Here is a 20,857-nt window from a genome sequence, read left to right on the forward strand (position 1 = left end):
ACTTAATCACGTCTGCCAAATCCCTTTTACCATGGAAGGCGACATATTCACAGGCTCCAGGGGCTAGGACATGGACGCCTTTTGCTGGGATGGGTGAGCATTCTTGTTTCTACCACAGACCCCACTTCATCCAGCTGCCTCCCAGACCTTGCCACACATTCCTAAAACTCAGCATGTCTAAAATGGCATTCATTCTCTCTCATTGTCCTCCTTGTCCTGTATGCCTTGGTTTGACACGTGAGCAGCCATTCCCCAGGCCCCCAAGCCATCGTATGGATAAAACAATTTATTTAATAAGAGCCCAACGTTGATGGACACTTGGGTGGTCTCCAGTGTTTCACTATTGCAAACAGTTCTCCAGTAAATAACTTTGTACATTTGTCATTTTTTATATATAGGTTCAATTCCCAGAAATGAGATTGTTGGGTCAAAGGGTAAATGTATTTGTAATTTTGAAAGATACTGTCAAATTGTTCTCCATGAGGTTGAACCAGTTTGCCCTCCTGCCAGCGATGCAGGAGAATGCTTGCTTCCCCACAGCCTTGTCAACCAAGTAGTTGTCAAACTTTTGGGTTTTTACCAATATGATAAGCGAAAATATGATATCCCAGGGTCGTTTTAATTTTCATTTCTCTTATTTGTGAGATTTGGGCATTTTTTCCTGTCCTTAGTGGCCATTTGAATTTCCTTTTCTGTGACTTTCTTCCTATCTTTGTCCATTTTAGAATTGGTATCACTGGATATTTTTTCTCATCAATTTTTAGGAGCTCTTTGTTGTCTGTATTATGAGCTACAAATATTTTCCCATCTTGTCATTTGTCTTTTGACTTAGCTTGTCTTTTGTCATGCAGAAGGGTTTTTATGTCACCAGATTTATTACTTTTACTTGATGGCTTCTGGATTCTAAGTTAGTTAGAAAGGGCTTCCAGAAGGCCCTTTAAAAATTAAAATAATAAAATTGTGTTAAATGTGGGGACTTGGACATAGGCATCTATTTCTTTCCTCTTCTGAAAAATCCCAGTGAAATGATACTAGAGAGGAATGGTAGATAGGAAGTCAATCCTCGTTATTCACAGATTTCATATTTTCGAATCCTGCTTGCTAAAATTTATTTGTAACCCCCAAATCAATACTCATGGTGCTTTCACAGTCCTTGCAGATATATGTGGAGTGGCGGATTTGAACAGTCATGTGCATGTTCCCAGCTAAGGCGACACTCTGCCTTCTCATTTCAGCTCCCATGCTATAGACAAGTGTCCCTTTTGCCGTGTAATGCTGACATGCTGTTTAGCGTTCCTAAGCACAAGAAGGCTGTGATGTGCCTAATGGGGCCAATATGTGTGTTAGGTCAGCCTTGTTCAAGTGTGAGTACAGTGCTACTGGCCATGAGGTTCAATGTTAATGATCAACAATATGTATTAAACAAGGTGTCTTTAAACAGAAACACATAAAACAAGGTTATGTACTCATTAGTTGACAAAAATATGACCAGAGGCTCACAGGAACCTAACCTTGTGTTTCTCCTAGAAACAATGGCTCAGTATTCAATAATTCAGTGTCTGGGCCTGGTATAGAACTTAACTCCCACGTATAATGAAATTCACTGTAGATGGATGGATGGATGGATGGATAGATAGATACAAGAACTAAAAGATTGGAAGAGGATGATTGACTTCATCAAATTTTTAGAAGATGGAGAGGGGATGCAAGAATGCTAATTTACGATTTAGTGAAGTGAAGGAAGCTGCAGCCTGGGTGTAGAAGGGAGCCATTTTCTCTTGCAGAATCCAAGAAAAGCTCTGGTCTTCAAAGCACAAATCACCACGGGATGGTGGGAAGTGAACTGCAGAGCTGAAAACCAGGGCGTTGGTTAAAGTCCTTGTATGGTGTGGTAAGATCCCAGGCTCCCGTCTCTGCCCCCTGCACCCCAGTAAGTGTAGAGAGAGTGCAGGGGGCAGAAGAAAGCACTTAAAATATAGAGAGAAAATATATGTATCCATGAAACAAAAACAAGATGCTATAAAAAAGAAACAAAAGATTAGAAAGAGCTTTCGGATCCTAAAAATAAGGCAGCAGGAAATTTTAGAACATGATCAAAAGGCTGGAAAACGAAGTAAAGGAAATCTTTCAGAAGGTGAAATAAAAGGAGTGAGAAAATGGGGGTTGGGGAAGGTAATAAAATTAAAATATCAATCCTACACTTTGACTAATAGGAAGTCCAGAAAGAAAGAAGACAGAAAATGGAGGAGAAAAAAATTATCAAAGAGGGCCTGCCCTGGTGGCCTAGTGGTTAAGTTCGGCACACCCTGCTTTGGCAGCCCGGGTTTGGTTCCCAGGCACAGACCTACACCACTGGTGTGTTAGTGGCCATGCTGTGGCAGCAGGTCATGTAAAAAAAGAAAAAAAGAGGAAGATTGGCAATGGATGTTAGCTCAGGGTGAATCTTCCTCAGCGAAAAAGAAAAATCAAAGGAAAAAACAGAACACTTTTCAGAACTGAAGGACAAGAATCCTCAGGTTGCAAAGCCATCAAGTATACAGCCCTTTGAGTAAAAAAAGACCCATGCAAAGGCACATTGTGAAATTCTGGAAGTGCATAGGGGAAAATATCCTAAAACCTTCCAAAGTAACACAATAGGTTACACAAAGTATTAGTAATCCAAATAAATATCTCAATAGCAATGCTGACATTTAGAAGCTAGTGGAGCAATAGTTTCAAAATTTTAATGGACAGTTAGATTTCAGTCCAGATTTCTGTACCCAAACTGTTAGTTAAGGGTGAAGACAAAGACATTTTTAGGAATGTAGGGATTCAAATGACATCTGGGGCATCAGTTCCTAGGAAATCAGTAGAGGATGTGCTCCAGCAAAATGAGGAAGAAACTAAGAAAGAAAAAACACCAGCCATAGACAGCAGTGGAGGGAGAACCTACAGAAAGCAGCCAGAGCAGATGGGAGCAAGGGTATAGAAAGCTCCAGAAATGATGTCTTCAGTAGAAAAAAATAGAACTAGTGTATTTAGGCACGTGGGATATTTATAAATAGGCATAAAATAGAGGTGCTGGAACATGTGGAATAAACTAGTGATGGGTTCATGTGCAACCAGACAGATGGAAAGAAAAAATTGAGGTCATGATTAACTCCAGGAAAAATAAAGGGTTATATAAAAAAAGAAGGCATGGTCATAGGGCATTACTTGACCCAGCATTGAGATATATTTACAAAGTTGTAATAACACAAACACAGACTTGATTAATTAAAATTACATTATAACCATTTGGGGCATTAAGAAAGAAGATAGAAATGTGTATGGGAGTGCGGAGCCTTCATTTCCCATGGTCGGAAATGAAAAGATATCTAAAATTATGAGTAAAGAAATAGTAGTAGAAACGTACCTTGCCAATAAGCGTTGCACAGCAGTATTTGGGTAACAGTTTTACACAAGACCCACAAGTGTTTATGGCCGGGCTCTGTACGTGCCCTCTCAGTGAAAAGCTAGGGCCCAGCCCTGTGGCTGTCAGGGACAGAGGCAAATAGTCCCCAGTCACTTTCCAGATACAGAGACCATCCCAGAAGTGGTCCCCCACACTTTTTCAGACATGGGAAATTGAATTGCTCTCTTCATTTACAGTCATGTATAAGGAGCAAAGTATTTTCTTTGAAACTGCTTTTCTCCCACATTGCTTCCATAAACTAAAGCAGGAGAAAAGAGAAGAGCAAACTGACATTCAGGCTACAGACTTTCTCACTGCACCCGTGTGTTCCCCCCTAATTATTGCCCTGTGCGGAGGATCTTTAAAAATGATCAGAAGACAAATGCATTTCTTCATAAGCTCTCCGTTCTGTTGTCATCATTTTTGGGGGTTAAGGGAAGGTTGTGCTGGATGTCCTGTTTCTTTCATCGATTTGCGACCACTGGAGAAATTATAGGGAACAAAGGAAGAAGAGCCTTAAATACAAATGAATTCCTTTTATACACGTTGAAAAACCACAGGACATGCTCCATTTTTTTAACACTCCAGGTGTGATCGGAGATTACATATCCACGCAGGTGAGTGGAGAGTTAATTAAAATTGTTGCTCCTACTCCCAGAAAGAAATGTCTTTTCGTGTGATGAGCAGGCTGGCTTTGGAGTGCTGTTTGTGCTTTTCTGTTCTCATTGGAGTGTCGCAGAAAAGCAGATCAAAGAGAGCCTTCCATCCACATAGGTTTCCCACCACTTTTCTTAGCTAATGGACTTGAAAGCCTGTTCCAGTGGCTGCATGGGGCTTATGTCATATTTTAGAAATGTCATCTTCTTACTGTATTGATAATAGACAAACCGGCTTTGATAGATGCTGATGGAAAACCACGCTCCACATTAATTAAATCAAGACCAGCCCAAATAGTTGGAGTGGGAGAGTCTGGCAGCATGTAGCATCTCACCCCCTACCATTTGTGTTTTACTTTTCAACCCACCATGTGACGGCCAGATATTAACACTTGAGATGGAACCCTCGGCTCTCTCAAGCAGGGCTGTTTTGTTGTTGTGTTTCTCTTTTCCTTTTAGTCTTTATGGTTCTGCACGCTCTGGCTGACATACTCTACCCTGAGGGGAAAAACTGTTTGGGAAAAATCCCGCTGTCTTTCTCTTTAAGATGGTGACAAAACGAAATAAAATAGAGCAAAATAGAGGCAGCCCGTGCGAGGCCCGTCTGAGCAGCAGGTCAGGCTGCCGCGGGTTGTCCATTGTCTTGCGGCTCCGGGTGCCCGTGGAGAAAGAGACCGGGGAGAAATCCTGGCCGGGGCACAGCCACCAATAAAAGGACTCCATTCTGCCACTCAGGGCTTTGTGAGGCCCCAAAGCTGGTCCTGGTTGCCATGGCTACTGTCTGATTGTGCCGGGTTTGTCACCGCTCTTGATAAAGTGGGAAGGTTACTCTTGATAGGCCCAAGTAATCAGAACCTCGCCAAGCTGGAGAGTGTGGATTTAACATATTTTCCCTCCTCTCTTGAAATCAGGACTGCAAGGATGGGGGCAGGGGTTCTCAGGATAAAGCAGCCACAACAGGTGGTGAGGGGCATGCCCAGCATGAGGGATACTGGCCATACTGGTCTGGAAGGGAGGTTTCATGGGGCCAGGGGCCTGGGCAGAAAGAGCAGGGTCCCTGGGTCATCTGCTGCCAGCTCTGGCCTGAGTGGGGCTTCAGGCATGGGGCCAGAATGGGGTCCCCTCCTATCCCCCGCCCATAATTGGTTATACTTGTACCCTCTCTCCTTTCCTCCTTCCCTTCCTGCTCCCCTCTTCATTAACCTCCCTCCTTCCCTCCGTCTCCCGGGCTCCCCTCCATCCCTCCGCTGCACAGTGTTCTAACAGAGCTCATCCTTTCACAGTCTCTCTACTTTTTCTGCTCACCTGGAGAGTGATGGGAAAGGTTTGATTTGAGGTAACAGCTGATGGATTCTGGCTACAGAACTGCAGACACTGAGCTGCATCAGAACTACTAGGAAGGCTGTTTAAGACACAGATTCCCAGGCCCCACCCCCAGAGTTTCTGATTCCACACGTCTGGGGTGGGGTCCCAAGTATCTGCATGCCTAACAAGTTCCCGGGTGATACTGATGCTGCTGACTCAGGGGCCATGCTTGGAGAACCTCTGAGATCGTCCAAGGCTTATTTTATACAGCTGAGCAAAGTGAGGCTCCTGAAGGATAAATTAGTCACCAGCGGTTCAGGCGACGTGGTAGCCACACTGAGACAAGTGCTCAGTGACAGGAACTTTGTCATTTGAAGAGGCAGAGCTGGTTGTTCCCTCGTCTCTCTTCCAACCCCCTAGCTCAGGGCAGCCAGATGAGCTGGTTCTATTCCCACAAAGCCTTCAGCAGGACAGCCACTCACCACCGATGGTCCTCTTCTGAGCAAGGCTGGTCCTGAGTTCAGCTCACCCTCCTCGGTGCTCTAGGCTCAGCGTGGTCTTCCATGTGTACGTGCTGGAGTTATCCCTCTGGAATGCCCTTTCCCCAACTCTGCCTGTCCAATTTCTGCCCAGCCTTGAGCCCCAGGACACCTGCTTTGACCACGGCCAGCATCCTTCCTCTTCTGCTAACCTTCGAAGCCTCGTGGCCCTGCCAATGGGCCATTTTGTATTTCAGTTTCTTGCATGTTTGTGCTGTTGCCTCTGCTGGACTGTGAGCTCCAGCGGCAGGACCTGCTGTCGTTCATCTTTGCACCCACCATGGCTCCGAGACACCAGCTGAACGAATCCGCATGGCCGCCTCCTTTGGAAGGAATCTGGACACATGTTTGAGATGTTCCAAAGCCTTCCTCACAGAGATGGGAGCCCAGTGGACACAGGCGGGGGCGGGAGCTGCACTTTCAGTGTTAGTGAGGAGCCCAGAGTAAGAAATTAGGCCGGCTGCAGGGAGAAAGCGTGACCTGGAACCCAGTGCGGGGGCCTCAGGTTAGGGTTCGCTCCCTGTGGGAGCAGGGCTGAGTTGTTAAATTGAAAGGCAGTGTTACCTACCCACGATGATATGAAATAAAACACAGCAGTGTTCATTTACCCCTTAATGGCAGGACGGTAACACAAATGGTATGTGTATGGGGGGGGTGTGTGTGTGTGTGTGTGTGTGTGTGTGTGTGTTGCTGTGGCTGGATGCAAACGACTTGATCATTTGTCAGATGTAATCTAACTCCCCACGACGCGCTCCAGAATCACCTGGAGCAGCGTGCCTTGTCATATGGCCCAAATACGTCTTTGAGGCACGGTGATCGTGCTTCTTCAGTGAAACGCACAAGAGGCTATTCATCCAGACAAGAAGAAAACAAAACTGATGAATTAGTCCTATGGCTCTAAATCCTTGCCCACTGCACAGACTGAGTGGGGGCCCAGAGAGAAATCCCGTACTGGCAGTTGGGTTCCGAACTCTTGAAGCCTTGTGGAGCTAGGCCTCCAGGCTGCAAGGCGCCCGCCCCTTTCTGCTTTGTTGAGTAGGCAGATTGAGCATCCCCTCCAGTCACTCAGGTGACAGCTTAGGCAGCAGCAGCCCTCACAGTGGCCTTTCTCCCCAGGGCGTCGAGGTGCAGACAGACTACGTGCCCCTGCTGAACTCTCTGGCGGCCTATGGCTGGCAGCTCACCTGTGTGCTACCAACTCCTGTTGTCAAGACGACCAGGTAACAATAACCGTCATTATTATTATTATTATTGAACGCTTACTCTGCTAGGCACTGTTCCCAATGAGCACTTCATGTACATCACTTATCTAATCTTTGTGACAAGGCTGTGAGGCTGGTGTGGTTACATAAACTCTCCAACAGAGAAGTGGCAGAGCCAGGACTTCAGATTCTTAGCCACCTCCCCAAGAGCACTCCCTGCACCCCTCTTCCCATGTGGGGAACCTTGGTCAGTGAGTCATTACTGCCCAGCATGGCGAAAACAAGCCACATGGGCTGAGGAGGCCCAGGGCTCTCAGAAGCAAAAGACAGTCAGCACCTACTGTGTGCCCTGTGCTGGGCAGGGTAGGCACGTTGCATGTAAAAATCCCATTGAGTCCTCAAAAAATCCCACGAGGTGGGACTTTTTTTATTTAACCCATTTTACAGCTGAGGAAAGTGTGGCCAGGGAGGTTGAAGGACTTGCCTAAGATCGTGGCACTGGTCAGCAGCCCCACAAAGGGGATGTGAAGACCTGGATTTTGGCCCTTGCTTGTGGTACTCCTGATAATGTCACATTCATTTATCCATCCTCGACTCTACCCTCCATCCCTTGAGCCCATGGGCTTATCCCAGCCATACCAACCCTAAAAGGCCTTCCATCTGTATTTTGGGTTTGCTGTCTAAACTAGTCCTGCTAACTCTCCTGTGGGATTGTAAGTATAGATATGATTCCCATTTTATAGATAAGGAAACTGAGGCTCAGAGAGGCTTGATCATGTACCTGAGACCACACAGCCAATACGTGGCAGACCCTGGGACTAGAACTTCAGTCTGTAGTGTCAGGCATTCCTTTTCCTACACCAGGCCACCTCTTTGCTGACCTACAGGGATGCCCCACCTCATGGCCCTCAGTGTGCCACCTTCCCCCAGTCTGGCTGCATACTCACTGTTGCAGGGTGATGGACAGCATGAGGCAAGGGTGGTGATCTGAGGGGACAAAAGGAGGTGTAACCCCAGAGCCCATACTGAGGGTGGAGAATAATGGCGACACTCAGTGCCTTTCCTGGGTCCCTCCGCAAGCAGGTCTGGGCCCTCAGCATGTCTCCCTCCTGACACTGGGGCACAGTGGGTCCATGCACCTGCAAGAGCCAGTCTGCAGTCTCCTTTAGACCCTTGGCCACTGGGAGCTGCCATATTGTTTCTCTTCCAAGGCTTCTTTGGGCAAAAGCCGATGCAGCCAAGTGGAAAGAACCCTGGATTTGTGGCCTGAAGTCTTGAACCCAAGTCCTGAGTCTGCCACTTGCAAACAGTCCACCTTGGCCAAGTCATGAGATTCTTTGAGTCAGTTTCCTTCCATAAGATGGAAGAACGCTTCCCCACCATCCCTTCCAGAGGACAAGAATCAGGATGAGAATGTATTTGAACGTGAAGCCCCAGCTAGTTCTGAGCTAAACCCACAGGGTGCAGACAGGTCTCTGTCTCCTTTGTCTGAGATAGTCACACCTGCTAAATAATTCTCCCCAATCCTCCACTTCCTGTGCCTTAAGTGACCCCTCGGGGTGGAGTGGAGTGGAGAGTGCATGGAGCCAGGCAGATCCGAGCCTGAATCCTTGCCGTGTGATCTCAAGCCTGCTCCTTAACAGAGCTTTCATTTCCTGTCTGTCAAAGTGGTGGTCCCAGTCCTTGGAGCCCTGTGGTGAGGCTTAAATGAGCCATTGCGTGTGAAGTCACCCAGCCCAGCCCGGGAACCAAATAAGAAATGTTAGTCGTATCCCTCTGACACTCCATGCAGTGACACATTACCTCGGCAGAGAAGACATTTGCAAAATAGAGATTTAAGAAAGTGATCAGAAGGGTGGAGGCAGGGGACAAAACAATATTTCTATCATCTTTAAAGACAGCTCCATAGGGTCCTGCCTTCCTGGGAGGAAAGTATACCCACTGTGCCATAAACATGAGTGGCGCTCCTGAGCTCCCCCTCGCCCGCTTTGTTAATGCCAGTCCCTGCCTGGACGCCTGCCCTTCATCTGTGTACCTGCAGGGGCCATGTGGCCCTGCTGCTCAGTGAAGGTGAAATCAGGCAGGTGGCTGGGACCCTGTGCACAGCCAGGCCCTCTGCCCGCTGTTCTCTGATGGCTGATGGGCAGAGCTCATCACCCAGGTCCTCATCTACGCACCCATCCTGGGCCAACCAGGCCCCTCCGTGGCCTCATTACCAAAGACAGACTGGGAACAGGCCTCCCACCCTTTGAGATTCACTGAAGAAGCCAGTTTGTCATCATTTGGCGAAGACGCTAGCTGTTATTTCATATCAAGGGAAGAGAATTTTCCAGCTACGAAGCTAACTTTGCAAAGATGCCCACAGAGCTTATGTTGGGCCTCTGAGTAGCCCCCTGGAAGCAAGGGTGGGGGCCCTGGGGTGGCAGGGGGGCTTCTTGACTTCTGACCTCTCACTGCTGGTGGCAGCCCTTCCTTTCTGTGGGTGGTTAGCCTGCAAAGTTAGGGTTCGCAGTGTCTGGGCGAGGTTTGGGGTTCCCCCAGGTATAACGTAACTCATTCTCAGCTCCCTGTGTGTTACAGGGAGGGGAATGTGTCCACCAAGCAGATTGTCTTTCTTCAGAGACCGTGTCTACCTCAGAAAATGAAGAAGAAGGAGTCAAAGGTAAGGGCCTCCGGCCACATTTCTCGGTTTTCCTTAGGGGACACTATCCTCAAGGGGAGTTTCTACAGCAGCTGGGTGGGCAGCCTGCTCCCACCTCCACGGGCCTTCAGAGCCCACGGAGCACCTGAGCCCCTTGGCAAACTGGTCACGCCTGCAGCTGCCCAAATAGGAGAGGTGAGGGCGCTGGAGGCCTGTCTGCCAGTCTCCTGCCAGTCAGGCCAGGGGAGCGGAGGAGAGAGGTTCTTCTAGACACCCAGCATGCCAAATGCTCCCACTAGGTAAACACGGGGCATAAGTCAGCTCAGCCTGACGGGTGCGGTGGCTGGAGCTTGCGCCCAGCTTCTCTGTTTCTTAACCTCATCACAAGCTGGCTAGAGCTGTGGCCTGCCCCATAGGATCCCGAGGGACATCAGAATTTGGTGATCTTGGCAGAGAGAACCTGCTGGACCCCCTTTGGACAGGCCCTGACCCGCGGGCCTCTGAGTGACAGCAGCTGGTGTAGGCAGAGGCCAGCCTTAGCCTGTGGCGGTGAGTCCTCAGGCCAGGCTGTCCTGGGACCACCAGGGGACTTTCTCCCCTCACTGGACGTCACATGAACCGTCCCGGAAACACAGTCCACTGAGAGACTGGCCATTCTCAGAACCGTTCCCGTGTTTCCTGAAGTGGAGCCTAGGTCCTCCTTGTGTCCAATGACTCTTGTGTCTGCAGCCTCACACCCCATGCTGTGCAGCCCGCAGGTGCTTTTCCTGGGGGGGTTCACCAGTTGCTCAGGAAGAAGCCAGTGAGTTGAGGGAACCTGCCAAAGCCTGAGTCAGGTCACCTGGAGCCAGCTCGTTCCCCCTTTGATGGCCAAGGCCACGCCCTCTGGCAGAACCTTCTGGACCTGCCCCTCTCCTCATGCTGGCACCGTCCCACGCTCCCCACTCTTGGTTTCTCGTCATCTTTGGACACAGAGCCCAGACGGGAGCAGCCAGCAAGTGAACAGATTGGAGCAGTCCCTTGCCAGCCAACAAATCCAGGGGGTGCCCGTGCGTGAGAGGAACGCCAGGGAAATGGCAACCTGAAGCCAGATGGGGCAGAGTGCAGGGGAAGGTCTCTCTCCAAGCTCTGAGATGCTAATGTGACAGGTGACAGCAGCAGAGGACCAGAAGGCAACTGCCAAATCCACCATTAACCACCAGGAGCAGTCAGCCACCAGCTGGAAGATGGATTGGCCCTGGACTGCCGTCAGTTACAGCTTAGCCATAGGCCCACGGGGACAGCATGCAGTCACAGAGCGACATTCAACAACAGCGCACGTGAGGTCTCTATCAGATGCCAAAAGAAGCCCTGCTTCTGCCTTTAAGAGAGGGAGGTGGTGCTGCCTTTTCTTGCTGGCTCTTCCTGGTTTTGGCGCTGGCAGATCCCGAAGGAGAGACACGTGGTTTGATTTTGGTAAAGGCCATGCATCTCACAGAGGGGTACAAGCTGGTGGAAACTCCAGCGGGCAGAGACATTTTAGAGGCAGCGTTTTAAAGCTGCTGGAAGAAGGTAGAATTACTTGCCTCAGGGAAAATCCAGAGAGGATGGGAGTTATTTCCAACCCTAATCAGCTGTACCAATATGGGTTGACTGCTTTCTCTTTTAAAGTACTTACTTATGCCCTGCCCATTCCAAGCATTGGCGGGTGTCAAGTGCTTGTTCTCCACGAGATTCTCTAAGTCACCTCACTGGTGGAGTCTCAAAGAGGGGACTTTCCAGCCAGATGTCTTCTCTCCTTCTCATCGTCCCCACCATCCACTCCTCAGGGGACTTGGGTCAGCATCCTGCTCCCCCGAGGTCTGTGTACCCCCATGACCATGGTAGTGACGCCATCTGGTCCTCACTGCGCATGGGCTCCCCGCAGCACTGACACTGTCAGCCACTCCCCACCTCTGGAAGCACCTTTTCCTCTTGGCACTGTCCCACCACTCTCCTGGTTTTCCACCAGGTTCCTCGGGGTTCAGATCCAGCCCCATTTCTCTTCTCACTCTTACCTCCTCCTTAGAAAATCTCCATTTGGGGCCAGCCGGCTGGCGGAGTGGTTAAGTTTGCTCACTCCGCTTCCGTGGCCTGGGGTTTGCCAGTTCGGATCCTGGGCGCGGACCTAGCACTGCTTATCAAGACACTCTGTGGTAGCATCCCACATACAAAATAAAGAAAGACTGGCATAGATGTTAGCTCAGGGCCAGTCTTCCTCAGCAAAAAGAGGAGGATTGGTGGCAGATGTTAGCTCAGGGTTAATCTTCCTGAAAAAAAAGAAAAATCTCATTCATCACTAGAGTGAGAAAGGCTTACTGTCCACCTCTGTGTCCATAACTCTTACATCTGCATTTCTGCCCTCACTTCTCCCCAGGGACCCCAGCTCCACCTGTGCTGTCACCACTCAGCAATCTCAGAGCAACTCAAGACTTTGGCCCTCCCCCACACCTGGCCCACCTCCTCCTACCTAGAGGAATGGCCTGCCTCCCCACACCTAGAAGAATGACCCACCTCCCCCACCTAGAGATATGGCCCGTCTCCGCCACCTAGAGGAATGGCCTACCATGGGCTCAGAGGCACCCACCCGCCCATGCACAGGGCATCCTTGCATCACCATGTCCACCCCATTCCCCGCCCCCCAGTATTCAGTCTGTCCTAAGACATGTCTATTTTAGGTCCTAGAAACTGGAACCCCTTCACCTCTCCCTGTCGCCCACCTTGACTACTCTAATCCTCTGCGCACAAGTCCCCTTCAGACATGGGCTCCACTCAGAGCCAACATGATCTTTTAAAAAAACAAATTGAATCATGTCACCCCACTGCTTAAAACACTGTCTGAAGCTTCCTGTTGTTCTTAAAGATGGAATCCCTTGCCGTAGCCCCGTGTGATCATCCCCATTTTCCGCACTTCAGCGCCTTTGGCCTTCATGCTCTTCTGAGTCCCTTCCTGCCCCAGGGCATTGGCCTTGGCTGTTCCCTCTGCCTAGGACACTCTCTTCCTTTGTATTTTCTCAGGACAGGTTCTCTCCCGCCAGACTCGGCCGGGCTCCTTAGTGGTACGCTGGGAAGAACCACGTTCCTCTCTTTTGGACTGTCCTCTAGGTCTCTAATTCTTTGTGATCATCAGCTTATCCTATACCGGTAGAATCAGACATTAACTCTCTTGGAGCAAAGCTTTTTTTCTACCTGTTGTATGCCCAGTACCTGGCTTTTAGTTGATACTCAACAAATATTTGTTGAATCAATGAGCAAGTAATCCAAATTCTGAGCCCAGGACCTATGTATTAAGTCTAGCACTGACATTTAAGTAAAGAGATCGCAGGATTGGCACTCCAAGGACATAGTGTATTAGTCCTCGTTAATCAGCAAAATGGACAAAATTCTCCCATCAAGACTTTTCAAGGAAACTTCTCTGTGCGTAGGTGAGTGTGGCTTTCAAAGCAAATAGCGACCTCCTTCGAAGGGAGCAGGTGATTTGTACGGCACCAGAGAAGTCCTCCTTCTGACTAAACCAGTTGAAGTGGAGGCAGATGACGGACAGTTTTTAAAATGTGTGAATTAAATCCATTAGCCCCTGCTGACGTGGACTCGGGACCCACACCGCTGTAAAGGGAAGCAATTTTTTTCCTTTCCGCCCGTATTTCTGACACGGACGGCTGGTTGGACTCTTTCTTGGTTTAGGCACCGAGGCACACCCGGTGCCCCGGACACCCTGCTTGTTTGATGAGTTTAGTGACTCCCTCTGGGACCACTCAAGACATGGAATGTGTGCTCCAGGCTGGACCACCTGCCTCGCTGTGTGCATGTAAAGCTGTCGCTGTCCCGGGGCTGCCGCATCCCCCCGCTCCTCTTCTTGCTTTCTAAGAAGTCAGCTTTTTGAGCCTTGGGATCTGGAGCAATTTTTGTTAAAGACCATGACTGTCCCCAGCTTTAGCAGGAAGAGAAGCCTGGGAGGGGACGGCAGCAGCTTTGAGGATGGAAGGCCGGGGGCTGGAGGAAGCCTTTCCGTGGAGGGCAGAGCTGGCGGCTGTGGGAGGGCAGGCGTGGGGGCTGTTTTTCTTAGCTCAGTGGTTCTCAGACTGTGGTCCATGGGCCAGCAGTGTCAGCCTCACCTGGGAGCTTGTTAAAAGTGCAAAGTCTCTGAGTCAGAAACTCTGGGCCCTGGGGGAGTGAGTGGGTAGGAGGCGCCTTCCAGTTACTCCTGATGCCCACTCCAGTCTGAGAGCCAGTGTCTTAGTGGAATGGTTTAGGGCCCTTCCCAGGCTCACCTGTGCACCACCATTCACATTTTATCATCATTGATTTTTTTTTTTAAATGGGCCTGTCAGGGAGCCTTCAGTGTAGATATGTTTTTAATAAACCAAAAAAAGTATCTTCAATGGCAGTTAAATCTGGATTTCCATTAGCTGACCCCTTGGCCTAATGAGTCAGGCACCTGACCTAGCAGACACATCTTAGATCATACTGCTGAAAGCTGAGGCACCTTGATGAGGTGCTGAGCCATGCAATGGTGTGTGGCCTCTCCCTTCCTTCCTCCCCTCCCTTCCCTCTAGGGCAAGAGTCTCAAGCCTTTCACTCACCAAGAATGAGAGGCTGGAAGGGTAATGTGGAGCCAGAGACACCTGTGTTTGAATTCCAGTTCTGCTCTTTTCTAGCTGTGTGACTTTGGTCAAGGAACTTAACCTCTCTGAACATCTATGTGCTGATCTGTAAAATGGTGCTAGCAGTGCCTAGTGACAGTGCTGCTTTGGAGATTCAGGGAAATGGGAACCCTAGTCACAGTGTGGGACACCCAACAGGCACCTGGCCAGGTGCTTGTTGTTCCCTTGGCAAGTACCCTACAGTCTGCCTTCGAAACTCGGAACACTTAGCTTTAGATTATACAGACCCCGAGTTTGAGCCATTGTTACTTCCCTGCTTCACAAGAACGCCCCGCAAAGGAGAGGAGGAGGAAAAGGGAAGACGGAAGTCAGAGCGCCCTTGGGACCTGGCTGCAGTACCCGGGACAGCTGTGGCGGGACGGGGGCCCAGGCAGCACAGGGAGTCCATGATGTCACCACAGCCCATCTGAGGACACAGAGAACGGTGCCGTCCCAGAAGGCCTGGGGGTGGCAGGTCTTCCTGTGAGGGCTCTGAAGGACGGAAGACCTTGGCTGCAATAGTTCTCACCCCGCTCAGGGCTGACAGCCCAAATCCTCTCTGCCCAGCAGCCCGGGCAGGGTCCTGAGGAAGGTGGCTGGCATGCCTGCCACAGGCCTCTTCCACAGGCTGCGTCCTCCTGGCGCATTGTACCAGGAGATCAACAAATGTGATCTTCTACAGGAAGCTGGATATGGCCAGCATCCAGAGGAACTACGGAAGTCCTGTTGTTTATTTAGCAAGAGCCTCCCTGAGGGAAGATCTGGGTTTGTGTTAGAAAATAACAAGCGTGGAGGTGGGAAACTGGTGCAGGTGGAATTGTCACGGTTGTGTGCCGCCCAACTGCAGAGGGCGCTGTTCATATCACTATAGTGCGAGTGGGCCCCAGAGGCACACCGCGGCTTGGGGGCAGGGACTGCGGTTTTAGAGACGAGGACTTTCAGTCTAGGAGAGATTAATAACTTGTCCAAGGACACACAGCTAACGAGAGCCAGAACCGGGATTTGAACCGGGGTCTTAGCCGCCATGCCAGGATGCTTTGACGTTTTAGCATTTAGGGCTTTTCAGCTGAAGCAATCACTTTTTTGGCAAAAGTAAAACTTCCTCCAACTTCTCTGATGGTTTCCCTAACTGCTTCTCAGAGTACTGTAATAGGCAGGCTTAACCAGCCTTTTTCTAAAAACATGCAAAATACAGAGGCTCTGACTGTTTGGGGTGGGGACATCGATAAAAAAAGAGAAAGGCTCTTCCATTTGGGCTGGACTTAAAGGCAGCGGTAGCTGCATATGACGAGGCAGCAGTTATGCTCCATGGTCGCGAGGTGCCCACGAGCCGAGGAGGGTTGGCGTCAGAGGCGGCAGCAGTGGCGCTGAGGTCGGAAGTCAGCATCCTGTAACCAGTGGTTATAGGGCCTCGAGATGCCTGCCTGGCAGTCTCTGCTGAAGGGGGCACCGTTGGGCTGGGGGTCTGAGGCACCAGCTCCCTGGAGAGGGATCCCATTGCTGGAACTCGTGGCTTGTGTGGAAGCAGCTCAGAGTATCCCCAGAGGGAAGGCCGTCAGCTGTGCTACGAGGGAATCCGTAAACAGGAGTCCACCCAACTTCTTCAGGGATTTGCGGAGAGGGCAGGGTGGAGGAAGGCAGGAAGGCAGGATAAATGTTAAATCCTAACCTCAGCATGTCCCTCACTCCTTCTTCTCTACTTTGATGGATTGGTCACCGTTACCAGTCTTGTCCACGAGATGTTAAATCCGAGACTCACATGTGTGTGAAATCTCAGAACGCTGTAAGTGTTTAGGCAAATGTTTTGAGGAAACAGATCTCTACTACTGAGAAATCTGCAGAGGTAGCAGATTTTTAAAAATTCACATAGCACATTTTTGGGTTTTCCTAGCAAAGCACTCAATTATTTCCGATGTGGTAAAGCCTTAAGAAATCATCTTCCACCGACGGTGCCACTGCATTCCTGGGCTCCCCTCTCCAGCTTAGCAAGAAGTCGGCAGAACTGAAGGCTTCCTTTATTTTTCTTTCAATCACAGAATGTCTAAGATTTAAGCCCATATTTGGTGAAACCAGTGTGGTGTGACTAAAGTAGAAGGAAATGACCATGGTGGGAATTTAAACTAAACCCCCGTGTATCCTGCAGGTCACTGAGCTGCACCTGCAGGGCAGCGAAGTCGTCTGCCCAGGGTCTCGAGCCACGATCCTCTTCTTCCCAGAGAGACCACTCCTTCCAGCTGGGGGTCCCGACTCTGGCCCTTGCCCACCCAGCAATCTCTCCTCTGAGGGTTTCTCTCTTTTTCTTTGTGCCTTTCACAACCGGGCCTGACACACCCTGAAGAGTTTGTGGCTGCCATCTTCCCCGGTGCACACTGCACAGCTCTGTGCCGTCTGACTCTGTGAGCACTGAGGACACAAGCCCCACTCAGAGTGGACTGGCCCCCCTCTGAGGTAGAGGCCATCCTGAGGATCCTGACCCCCCAGGATGACAGAAGTCATCGGGGCCTTGCTCAGAAAGATTGGGGGGACCCTTTCTGTTTGGGGTGTGGAAGAGGAGGCTGCAGTCCTTGCTGAGCTGTTAGCCCTCAAAACACATTCCTCTTTTATAAACACAGCGACCCATTTCTCTGAGTCTTCCAAGGTGTTCTCTTTAACACCCTTCTTCCTGCTTCCCTGTCTGCTCAAGCTCATTCGCCCAGATTTGTTCCAGGTGCACAGACTCTCAAACTCTCTTCCTCTGGGGCAGTTCACGTAGTCAGCAGACTCAGCAGGACTTTACATATTTTCCCCTCTTTTCTTCCTCAAATTAATTTCTCTTTTTGGAGATCAGCCAGACCTGATGTCTTGTGGATGCACCAGTGCCTCCTCACTGAAACCCGAGCTATGTTTTGACTCTGAAATTACAGGACTGTTTCATCCTGAAATGCAGTGTAGCCAGCTCAGCTGGGCACTCTCGTCCTTCCACTCACTCATCCCACAGATGGTTTTTGAGTGCGCACTCTGTGCCGTATCCCAGGGAGACAGGAGTAAGTAGGACAGACGGCATCCCTGACCTTGTGGAACTTAGATCCGGCGTCGGTAACGGTAACAGCACGTCTGGTACTTAGGTGCCAGGCACAGTGCTACGCCCATCACTTAGACTATGGCATCATTGAATGCACATAATACCCTCTAAGGCGGGGCTTGGCAGACTGCAGCTCCTGCGCCAAACCCAGTCCACCACCCGTTTTTGTAGATAAAGTTTTATTGGCACACGGTCACGCTCACTCGTTTCATGGCATCATCTGTGATGGCTTTTGTGCCACAACGGTAGAGCAGCGGAGACCAGATGGCCCACAAAGCCTAAAATATTTATCTGACTTTTACAGAAAAAGTTACCAACCTTGATTTTACAGAGAATCAAGTTGCTGACCTTGATTTAGGTTAGAGGTCCTGTCCCTGTTGTAGAGGGGTGAGAACAGGAGGTACGTGGCGGCCTTGGGACTCTTCACGCCGGCAGTCTCACTCCGCAGCGTCGATATGACCTGCTTCTAGCCCAGTTCTGTCGCTGACTGCACGACCGTGGTCTTCTCTGAGCCTTTGTGGACTTCCCTGTACCATGGGAAATGCTGGGTTGCGGGTCGGGCTCCCTGGGAAGCAGTGTCTGAGACGATTTGAATGGAGGAGGTTTTCCGAGGAAGTGCCCTTGGGAACGACACCAGTAGGGAAAGAAGGGTGCAGAGTGGGCAGGGGGAGAGGTTGGGCTGTGAGGCAGTCCCAGAAGTGGCCTCACCAACCCTCCAGGTGGCTCCGGAGCTGGGACGGCCTTTTGGAGTTTCCTGAGTTGGCACAAGCAGGCTGGGCTGTTGGTTGGGCAGTCCTTGGTTGTAGGCTGCCCCAGGAAGGAGTGGGGCCTTTGGGGAGGTGGTGGGCCTCTCAGCCACAGCAGTCCCGCTCCGGGGCTGTGACCCCACCATCCTGCGGGCGCATCTGCGCAGTGCAGCCCCATGCTCCGTGCCCCTCTGACTCAGGTAATCCGGGGAGACACTGCCGGCCCGGTGCCTGCTCATCCACAGCCGGCTCAGAGCGGAAGCGAGTAGCTAGCACCCCAGCACTGAGGAAAGGCAGGCCCGTCTCTTCTCCCATCCTGGTCCTCCAGATACCAGGATTCCAGGACTCCCCTTCCCAAGACTTTGGGAGGGGGCCAATGGGAAGAAATACCCTTCCACCCCTGCAAAGCCCTGAAATCCATGTCTAAAATCACACCGTGGAACCCGGTGAGCAGGCCCTGGCGGTGGGGCTGATGCATTTGGGCTGTGATTTGGGTTTGGTGTCGGTCGTGTCAGGAGTCCTGGAATTGTGTGTCTTGCTCTGCGAAGTGACGTGGGTCTGACTGCCGACAACAATCAGCTCACAGAGACTGCATTTCTCTCTCCCCGTCCTCTCTGATTCCTAGTTTCAGTGGCGTTTCTCCCGAGAAGACATGCACACCAGGCAGATGAGGAAATCCAAAGGGAAGCTCAGCGCCAGAGACAAGCAACAAGCAGAAGAGAATGAGAAGAATTTAGAAGACCAGTTTTCCAAAGCTGACGACGTGGGAAACTGTGTGCTGGGTCTGCAGCAGGAGGATGGGGCCCCCGAGGAGATGAAGGTCCCCATCCAAGAGGTCACGGGAGAAGAGCCGCATCCTGACAGCCGGCTCTGTGTGGGGGGTGAGGTGGTGCAGAACGGTCCTGCCAGCCACTGCAGGGCCCCAGAGGGGGGCTGCTGTGGGCAGTCTGGTCCCGATCCTGGAGAGGATGCCAGGGAGGGAGGTGCTGAGGAAGTGGCTGCAGAGCCTGCTACAGCAGAAGACAACTGAGTCTCGAGCAGTTGGCGCTGAAGCCTGGTGAGGTGGCAAACCTGGGGAACCCTGCCAGCCTCCAGGTTAAGGGCTGGTTTGCCCTGGTGTCGTGTGTTACCCTTTGGCTTGGCTTGACCTCTCCTTGTGAGCTCACCCGCGCCCTCCGAGGGCCGGGTCCCTGACAGTGTTGGTTTCTGCACATCCATTTGAAACGTGTCATATGCCCCAGTGTTAGAATGCAAGAGGGCAGGTTAATGCTTCTAGACCCGTGGGAGGGTCTGGACCATCCAGTGCCTGTGTCCACCCCCCAGGGCCTCCAGGGAGCATTGGGATAATTCCACGGGCCTCCCTGACTACAAACCAAGGCTGTTGGTTCTTCATCCCCACACTCTGCTGCTTTCTGCAGCTACTTGGTGATTATAAGACCCCTGGAGCCCCCACAGCTGCCCTTCCCCACCTAAACTCCTCGGACCCTGCTGCTTTTGCAAAGAAAATGACATTGGGGAGGGGAGGTGCCCCATCCTGGCTTTCCTCAAAGTATTCCCATAGAGACTGGTCCTCTGGAAATGAAGAGGTAATTCTGTTTGTGCCCCTGCTCTTGCAGAATGTACAAGAAAGTATTCTGTGTTAGTATTAATGCCAAAAACTTTTTTTAAAGATTTTGTATTCAGGACATCATATGAACACGCGTTCTTTCTGTCACTTCAGGGCAACCCGACTGGTTGGGAGCCCGTTCTGTGCTATTTTAACTGGTGTATCATTGGCCAGGTTGTTTCCTATGTCTGCTGTCATGTGCTTATGTTGTCGGGAGAGTATTGTGAAGGCTTTAAGTAGATGCCACTGGTAAACCTTGGAGAGAGAATGCCGAGGGTCTTGACCAAAACAACAGCCTGTCTCTTCTCTTTCTCATTTAGTTACTTAAAGCAATAAATCGTTGATGAGTTCAGTACGTTGTAAGTGTTGAGTATTTATCATGTCGCAATGAAAAGTCCTTTCCTACGTCCAGAGGACTCGACCCCATGTCCCACGTTCACTTTCCAGAAGTTTCTAACTCCTGGCAGCGTGACGATTTTGGGGAAGAACATGAAGCTCCTGTGGGAAACAGCAGGGCCAGCTGAGCACGCTCTGCTTTCTGGTCATTTGCACAAAGACAGAATGTGGGTTCAGGAGCCACCAGGGAACTCAGGGCACGGCTACCTCCCATGGCCGGGGTTGGTGGAGACAAATACCTTTTTAAAACAAATGAAAAGCCTGCATCCATTTCTAAGCATGTTTCCAGGCTTTTAAGTAAGTTAATTAACAAGGCAAATCTTTTCCCTGTTTGCTAGTTTGCTAAAATGAAAAACACATGTAATATATTTTCATAGGGCAGAATGGAAAACCCTTGTACAGCCACATTGCACAGTCGTTTTCCTCTTGATTTTTGAGCAAACTTCCTCCACCCTACCCCCAAAGCTTACTGGGAAAGGTTAAAGGCTCTGTTCAAAGAGAAGACAACTAGTTAAACATTACATCTTTTGGGGCTGGCCCAGTGGCGTAGCCGTTAAGTTTGCGCACTCTGCTTTGGCGGCCTGGGATTCACCAGTTTGGATCCTGGGTGT

At 50.4% G+C, this 20,857-nt stretch overlaps 1 protein-coding gene across 4 annotated transcripts in view; it reads left to right on the plus strand.

The window, feature by feature from the left end:
• RFTN1 (raftlin, lipid raft linker 1) overlaps nucleotides 1-20,202 on the plus strand; it is a 197,882-nt gene extending 177,680 nt beyond the window's left edge. For all 4 annotated transcript variants that reach the window (XM_046676243.1, XM_046676250.1, XM_046676226.1 and 1 more), the window contains exons 8-10: nucleotides 7,050-7,153; nucleotides 9,716-9,797; nucleotides 18,870-20,202. In XM_046676243.1, coding sequence (XP_046532199.1) covers nucleotides 7,050-7,153; nucleotides 9,716-9,797; nucleotides 18,870-19,274 — 591 coding nt within the window. In that variant the 3' untranslated portion in view covers nucleotides 19,275-20,202. The remainder of the gene's footprint in view (nucleotides 1-7,049; nucleotides 7,154-9,715; nucleotides 9,798-18,869) is intronic.
• The last annotated feature ends 655 nt before the right edge of the window (nucleotides 20,203-20,857 follow it).

Source organism: Equus quagga, chromosome 1 (assembly GCF_021613505.1).
Source record: "Equus quagga isolate Etosha38 chromosome 1, UCLA_HA_Equagga_1.0, whole genome shotgun sequence".
Lineage (NCBI taxonomy): Eukaryota > Metazoa > Chordata > Mammalia > Perissodactyla > Equidae > Equus > Equus quagga.